Consider the following 8196-nt stretch of genomic DNA (forward strand, 5'->3'; position numbering starts at 1 on the left):
GCTGATCTCTACTTTCTTGATGCGTTGCTGCAGGCCGCGGGAACTAGTCTCCGCAGCGAGCGGTGATGAGCTCTTTCGTGTCCTCAAGACACTACTTGAGAACATTCACGGATTCCTCCACCAGCCTTTGGCGCTCGTTGCGGAGCATGTCATTCTCGTCCATAAGTTTCTTGATGATGACGTCGGTCCTCTTCAACAAGGCACTGGTCTCCTCCTGCTGGTCTGCACTTCGGACGATCTTCTCCCTCAGCAGGTCGTGCTCAGCCCGGAGCCTCTCATTACCCTCCCTTAGTTGCCGGATGACGCCGGTAGCCTGTTCAAATGAGGCTTTTATGTCGTTCTGCAACCTCGCCCAGCCGGAGATCTGATCCATCTGGCTATGGATGATCGCTTGCATGCGCCTGTAACAGTCGTCGCCTACCCGCGAGAAATTTTCCCAGGCCGCCGCGGCGCGGCGGGACATCTCTGCTGCATTCGTGGCGCGTCGGCACGCAAATTATTGAAATATATCGAGTGCGGTGCTTTGATGTGCCGCGTCAACTCGTACATCAACGAGAAGTTTGATTATCCTCTCCCTCGCAGACTTAACTGCACCTGCCTTTGGCTGTATGACAGGTTGGCCACACACCTGTCGGGCCCACCTATCATACACGCAAAGGCAGGAGCGTCTCTCCCTCGCCCATGAGTGTGGTGGCTGGCAAGACTAGGAGAAGCTTTCGCTACACGCTCTCCCTCCCGCACGCGGTGGACATGCAACAGTTCAATCGGTGTTAGATGGCCAGAAGCGTACGGTAGTACTCCTCCAGTGCAGTAGTACTCCATCATTGTTCAATTTCCCGAAGAGGCGAAGAGCCAAGCGCAGCCCGGACGCTCGTGTGGCAGTTTCATGTGTAGAGTAGTCTAGGATAGCATGTACCTTGCCTGTAAGCTTAAAATCGCTGGGGTCGGCTCCATGCTATGTGGCCGTCTCGAAGTTTAAAAAAAATTAAAATAGTCTTCTGGCCCTACCTGACACCCTGGTGATTGTATTTTGCACGCTCATTTGGTCAAGACAAGAATATATATTTTAATTTGTTTTTTTGAAAAGGGGGGACTCCTCGACCTCTGCATCAGAACGATGCATACGACCACATCTCTCCCTAATAATAAAGCACGGATTAAGTCTCCGGATTCACCGTCACGGTAATTTTGCAAACGAGTCCCTTCTGTTTTCACTCTTCAATCCGCAGTCCACAAATAACGTTTGCTAGCCCAAAAAACGGTTCAACATCCCACCAACAAATAAAAGCGAGGCCCACGGGTCGTCCTATCTCTCCCCTGTCTCTGGTTCGTGGCTGAGGCAGATCGCATCTTGCTTCGCGACGGTGGCGGCATAGAGCCATCCTTCGATTTCGATGAACTACGTGGACTAACGACCCTCCGCGTGCTTGCGAGGGTGACAAGCCCCCACCAGCCCAAGTGCTTGATGCGCCCAAGCGAAACAGCAGGTCTGTACCCGATGCCTCTCGCGATCTAGATTTGGAGGAGGGGTCGCCTCCCGTTCCGTCCCGGGCAGCGGATGTGGAGGGGGGAGAGAGAGAGAGGAGCGAGGGAGAAGCATAGAGGATTCTGCCGGCAGTATTGCTCAGAATGGGGACAAAGGAGGAGGCTATTTTGGTTCTTTGATTGATCCAATCCTTCCTACGCCCATAATTTTCTCGGACACAAATTTCACATCTAGCTGCGGCCATGGGATGTTCGGCAGGGACTCCGACAGGGTCTCTTTTGGCCGTTCCACGGGCCGATGTGCTCACAAATACACATCTACTCTATCGACTGAAGTCCTAGCCCAATTATTCCTTTCATTGCTTGACATTGCAGTCTTGCCGTTGTGCCAAAGTCATCAGAATCTCGCCGTTCTGCCAACCTCGCCGGAATTTCTCCATACTGCTGACTTCGCCAAAATTACGTCCGCCCGTGCTCTAGGTACGTCGTTCAAACTGGTTGAGCAATACTGATTCGAAGTTGTTTTGGTCAAACGGCTAAACTGAACCATGCTACTACAGAGTAGCCAAAAGGAGATTCAGTTTTTTTCCTGTGAACTGAAGCTGCTAAACCGAACCATGCTACTACACAATAGCCAACAATGTTGAATACTGATTTGGATTTGAAGTTTGGCTGATAAATATGAGTATCATCATATAATTTTTTGTCTGATGTTTCTAGAATATGTAATTGGTAATGTTATTTTCGGTTTGACAGACGTGGATGATAAGTTCCAGTACCACTTTGTGTGATGCAGTATTCTTTGCTTTTTGAATTTATTAATAGTCGTTGCCGAACTCGAGCAGTCGAGCTTGCTTCTCAATGGTGCCCTATCGAAACCTAAAAAGTTCCTATTTATGGTTAATATAAATCGTGTTGTCGCCACTTTGTAAATAAATCACAAACTTCTTAATTCTTTGTGTATGGGTTGCTGTCAAAACACTAAACTTAATTTAGTCAGGCCATCATTATAGTAGTTTGTCTAATGTACGAAACTCATAACTTTGCTTGATGCATTCTTCAGGTTGAGGGTCTCAGGATGGATGACGTAACAGCTGTTAAAGAGGAGAATAAAGGATGGAAGATGGCATCAGAGGAGGATGCTGAAGCTGGTAGATCAATTGAGCAAGAGTTCCTCACTCATGTGCGTTTATAATCAGTTTTTCCAAATTAGTAGATAATTTCTGTGAAGATGAATACATGTTGTTTGATTCACTATTTGATTGAAGTCCGCTCGGTATCCCCTGGTCCAAATAATCTGTCTACGTCCTTCCTCAGGCTACACCTTCAGGATTTGCGTCGCACCAGTTCGAGGGCTTCGAAGCCATGCTGCTGCTGTTGTCCTCTTTGCCGTTGCGCACATATATGATTCTGGCTCACGGAGTAGGACTCTCTGACTCTGGCTCCTCTGTCGATATAGGTATGACCCCGATGCTATTGCAGCTAATCTCTGTTTACGTCCTGATGCAATTCATTGACGAACACAAGTAGGAATGTAGACCGGCTTCCAATCTCCATTGATTTTCATTCCTGCACTACTATTCTATGCAAGTCATTATTAGATATTAATGTAGCATCGAATTTTTGAAAGAAAAAAAACTGCTAACTCATCAATCCTTGCTAGATGAGTCATTGATGCTATCAATTTTTTGATGTAAATAAGCAGACCCCATATTAAATAGTCTATTGCAAGAATTATATTATTCAATGAGGGATCCAGGCTTACTACGTCGTACGGTATCCATATCGTACTTTTGATGAGCTACACTTTTCAGGAATGTAATGTTCAGGAGTCTGATGGTCACGTGTTAATTTGTTATTTAGTGTCTGTTTAGTGCAGCTGCTCTCCTGACTTGCTTCCTAGCTCCCTCCCCACTTACCTGTAAGCTGAGCGTGTTGCTTTGCTCGATAATTTGATCTGGAAAAGATGACATACTAAGACGCACACGGAAACTTTCAGATTAGTTCGTATACATACATGATTGAATCTTCTCCGTGCAAAAATTGACGATACACAGTTTGTATGAAAATCAGTGAGGGGATGAATTGCAGTCTTCCCTTACCACCCAGTAGTTCCCAATTTATTTTTGAATTTTTATTTTTATTTGGAAAGTATAGCACCTAATTTACAATGAAGTGAATCCATCAAGCAAATTAATTGACCATTAATACAGAGCTCCTTCGTGTCCATGTCATCAACGTGTTGCTCCCCGATCGTGTTGTTCTTGAGATCCGCCTTGAAGACGGGGGATCGGGCCTCCAGCACACATCATTCTTTAGTGTCCTCGCGATATGCTTCTATAGGAAGAGAGATCCCCCATACTTATGTTTTTAATCCGCATGTATAGTTCTACAGAAGAAAAAAAATGAATATCCACTATTCATATGTGATAAGAAGTGCATGAACTTGGCTAATGTTTAGGGGCATAAACATGATCGTGTCAAAACTGCATATAAGCACCATGTTATTATGTTGTTACAGATAAAACATTCAGGTTAATGATTTCTCTTGGCTGAGGGATTTGACTGTTCCTCATTAGTACGTGTTAGAGCTATGGATGCTGAACTCTCTAGATTCCTTTTTGGTATGTCCGCAGGGAGGTCACACCTAGCCTGTTCTGCAAGGTCAAAAGGAAGAATATCTCTGGTTGCACAGCCCTACAGGGGAACAAATGGATTTTTGTGCTCCGTCGGGTCAACACCACTGAGTTGGTTCACGAATTCACCAAATTGTGGTTGTTGATCAGAGAGGTGCAAATACCAAACACAGGCCAAGGTGTCGTCTCTTCACGTTGGACAGCGGATGGAATCTATATAGCGCGCTCAACCTACAGGGCAATGTTCTGGGGCTCATACTTGGGCACTTGCTCTCAAACTTTCTGGAAGGCTGAAAACAAAGTAAAAAAATTATGTTGGCCCTTGTCGCTTGGGAGGATTCTGCCCGCGGACAAGCTGATCCGGAGAGGATGGCAAGGAAGCGAGATTTGTTTGATGTACGGTTCGCAGAAGGAGTCGGCGGAGCATCTTCTTCTGAACAGCTGTTTCGCTCGCCAAGTTTGGAGGAGGATCGCGGCTTGGTCTGGTTTCAAGACATTATCACCTGAAGATGGCCTCCGGGAGGACATGGTTTACTCCTGGTAGCTGGAGCTAATGGTGTGTATGCTTCCAAATGTTGATATAAGGAAGATGTTATTCTGATCAATTCTTTCTGATGCGAGTTTTAAACAGATGACATGCTAAAAACAATCAAATTAATGTGTCTTTAGGATAGTTGACCTACCGAGTTTTAGTGATTATAAGCAGTGCTCAAAAAAAAATATGTACTTGTTTTCAAGACATTATCACCTGAAGATGGCCTCCGGGAGGACATGGTTTACTCCTGGTAGCTGGAGCTAATGGTGTGTATGCTTCCAAATGTTGATATAAGGAAGATGTTATTCTGATCAATTCTTTCTGATGCGAGTTTTAAACAGATGACATGCTAAAAACAATCAAATTAATGTGTCTTTAGGATAGTTGACCTACCGAGCTTTAGTGATTATAAGCAGTGCTCAAAAAAAAATATGTACTTGTGGGGATCGAACGCAGGATGTCTTATTACAAACATAGCACTCCAACCAGTTGACCTACCGAGCTTTAGTGATTATAAAGCAGTAAAAAGTACTAAGAACCAATCACCAGCGCAGATACAAGTATTTTTTAAATTTCGATATCAACTATTTTTGAAAAAATACCAGAATTTTTTGCGAAGTGCAAACACTTTACAAATTTGTAAACATATTTTAAAAATGAAACATTTTTTTAAAACATGAACATTTTCTTAAAATCTTGAACACTTTTTTCACACATGAACATTTTTTTAATTCCAAAACAAAATGTGGAAATGCAAACATTTTTTGAAACTTGCGACCAAAATTGTTAACAAAAAAAATTGAAACTCCGGAAAAGAAATTGAAACATGAACAGTTTTTAAAAAATTGAGCAATTTGTGGATAGGGGAACTTTTTTTAAAATTCCAATAATAATTCTGAAAACTTGTGAAAATTTTGAACAACAACATTCCAAACAATTTTTGAAAAAGCCAAACAAAATTTGAAAACACGTTTTTTAACACATTCTCAAACAATTTTGGAAACGAGAACATTATTTGAAACTCCTGAAAATGAAAACATGAACATTTTGAAGATTTGTGAACAATCTCTGAAAACAGGAACATTTTCTGAAACTCTGAACATTTTTTAAAAGTTGTGAAAAAATAGAACAAAACTATTCCGAACAACTTTGAAAAACACGGACATTTTTTGAAAATCCAGAATATTTTTAATTTATGTACAAATACGAAAACACAACCTTTTTTAATTTAAAAAGTGCGAAGATTTTTTTAGATAGAGAGGGTTCGCTTGAATATTTATCCCACCTCACTTTGATCCTAAAAAATCCACCAGTTTATATACGCTGGATAGTTGTCGAGTAATCATCAAGCCCAAGGAAGGGTATGGTGCGGGAGTGAAAGAATTAAGGTTGGCTCTAATTAAATGAAATTGTTGGAATAGAGCATGACGACAGAATTAAATGTTGGCTCTAAACGGAAATATGGGAAGTATGGCTAGATTGTAGGCTCGGGATGTGCTTGCATGTCCCATGGAGTGTATGGTATGGCTAAATCTAACTAACAAAAGATATAAGATACCTGGTTGGAGTGGTATATATAGCTGGTGAGTGATGACTGAATCTTAATGTGCACTAACAAAACAACCCCCGAGATGTGTGCAACACGAGAGATGCTGCTGCCTTTTTCCATGGGATCAATCAGGTCTTGCTCGTGAACTACTCAAAAACGAAAAAAGAAGCAAACAACCTACCGTCAACTTGATTTTTGGGCGGCATGTTAACCTTTTAAATGTGCAAGGAAATGTTTTTATTTATCGGTATTTTTGCAGCTATTAAATTTTACTTTTTTGAAAAAAAAATTCCTGGTTAATCTACATGTAACTTTTGATCAATCATTGTTACTGCAAACGGCACACACATCAGTTTTAGGCACACTGATGTTGCTCAAAGCAGAACACAATGTTGGAAGGCCAATTGCTTGCTACATCCGAAAGCACACCAATGTAACACCAGTCGTTGCTATTATTTTTCTATTCAGAAGTTGGACCACTGTGCTGCAAAACCAGTTACATAAATGATGTTAAGACAACAAGTCATACGGACAACGTAGCAAAGCCGACCACATGGACACAACAAAGATGACCGCCATTGCTACAAGTCGGACATGTGTCGTAACAAGATCAATCAGTGTGCTACAAGTTGGATGTGTGGAGGTGTAAAGCTAACTAAGTGTAGATGGTAGGGTTATAAGGAGAATTAATTGATCCATAGTACCCGTGTTAAGGATTGTTGCATGATTAATGCCTGACTGTATGCATATTTTTAGAGCTTGATGTGCATTTCCCTGCCGTGTGATACCTTCTGGATGTTATCATGCCACATTGATGAACACGCTAATTTTCACTCTCGTTGCAACACACGGGCATATGTGCTAGTATATTTTAATTTGTGGTGGGTAAATGTTAGAGGTTGCAGCAAATATATTGTACACTGCGGGTCTTTCAGCCAAGTTTAGAGGCAAACACGTGGGTCCAGTGCTATGATGTGTCGCGTCAACTCGTAGAACGAGGAGAAGCTTGATTTTACTACACGCCTTCTCCCTCACCCATGTGCGCGGTTGCTCGCAAACGAGGACATGTTTTTGCTTAGTAGTACTTCTACAACAAGCTATCCATCCTGCTCGCGGTGGACGGACATGCAGCAGTGGATTCAACACTGTAGAAGCAGTAGTAGTAACATCATTGTTCATCTTCTCGAAGAGGCGAAGAACCAAGTGCAAACCGAACGTTGCAGTTGCGAACGTTGAAGCACGCATATAGCCAGGCTCTTGCATGAGACAAGATTGCTATGTGAGCCCACTATTGTACAATTACGTACAACTACTTGCTAGTATAGCCCCACCACTCCAATCCATCTACTTCCAAGTCTCTACGCAACACTGCTCACTCCAATCCAAGACCAAGTGACCAGAAGCCACAAGTACTTATGGAGGCGATGGACGCGAGCGGCAGTGGGCTCTGCATGTGCATCTTTTTCTACTCCCACCAGCTCTTCCAAAGCCACCTAAATTTTTAGTATTATTAGAGGTAAAGCTACTTCATGCATTCGAATCTAGGGCTTTGTTCAAACAACAAAGAAAGGGGGGAAAGTTGTAGCATGAATCTAGGACTTGATTCAAAGAGGAAATAATATGGTGAAAGTAGTAGAGACCGGATACCCAACCGGTCTCTTGGTTGAAAAGGGAGATAATGGGAAAACGCAGTACAAACTGGATAAGGAACATATCTATTATTGGTTGAAAAAGGATAGAAAGTGGCGGCTGGTGGACAAGTCAACAGAGTATGTCCAGGATTAGATTTGCTGCCATCACATAGTAAAAGGTCTCCAGGATTAGATTTGCTGCCCTCACATAGTAAAAGGTCTCAGGATTAGATTTGCTGCCCTCACATAGTAAAAGGTCTCAGGATTAGATTTGCTGCCCTCACATAGTAAAAGGTCTCAGGATTAGATTTGCTGCCCTCACATAGTAAAAGGTCTCAGGATTAGATTTGCTGCCCTCAC

The 8196-nt window shown here is 42.6% G+C and overlaps 1 protein-coding gene across 3 annotated transcripts; it reads left to right on the forward strand.

Annotated features, from left to right (window-relative positions):
* Positions 1-1285: 1285 nt before the first annotated feature.
* Positions 1286-4726, forward strand: LOC125532042. Of its 3 annotated transcripts, none has more exons than XM_048696220.1 (5): positions 1286-1487; positions 1861-1965; positions 2580-2668; positions 2803-2944; positions 4122-4726. In XM_048696220.1, the coding sequence occupies exons 1-5, from the start codon at positions 1466-1468 to the stop codon at positions 4265-4267; spliced, it is 504 nt and encodes a 167-aa protein (XP_048552177.1). In that variant the 5' UTR covers positions 1286-1465; the 3' UTR covers positions 4268-4726. The 3 variants fall into 3 exon arrangements, 2 of the variants coding, with proteins under 2 accessions (XP_048552177.1, XP_048552175.1); XR_007293695.1 differs by having other exon boundaries at positions 1291-1487; positions 2549-2668; XM_048696218.1 differs by having other exon boundaries at positions 1286-1965.
* Positions 4727-8196: the final 3470 nt, after the last annotated feature.

This window comes from Triticum urartu, unplaced genomic scaffold (assembly GCF_003073215.2).
Source record: "Triticum urartu cultivar G1812 unplaced genomic scaffold, Tu2.1 TuUngrouped_contig_8888, whole genome shotgun sequence".
Classification (NCBI taxonomy): Eukaryota; Viridiplantae; Streptophyta; class Magnoliopsida; order Poales; family Poaceae; genus Triticum; species Triticum urartu.

Excerpts from the sequence above, each read along its gene's own strand:
- LOC125532042 (XM_048696218.1), top strand. The coding sequence starts at position 1,734 with ATGTTCGGCAGGGACTCCGACAGGGTCTCTTTTGGCCGTTCCACGGGC. Across the intron at positions 1,966-2,579 it reads TACGTCCGCCCGTGCTCTAG|CTGTTAAAGAGGAGAATAAA; the intron begins GTACGTCGTTCA and ends ATGACGTAACAG. Across the intron at positions 2,945-4,121 it reads TGGCTCCTCTGTCGATATAG|GGAGGTCACACCTAGCCTGT; the intron begins GTATGACCCCGA and ends GTATGTCCGCAG.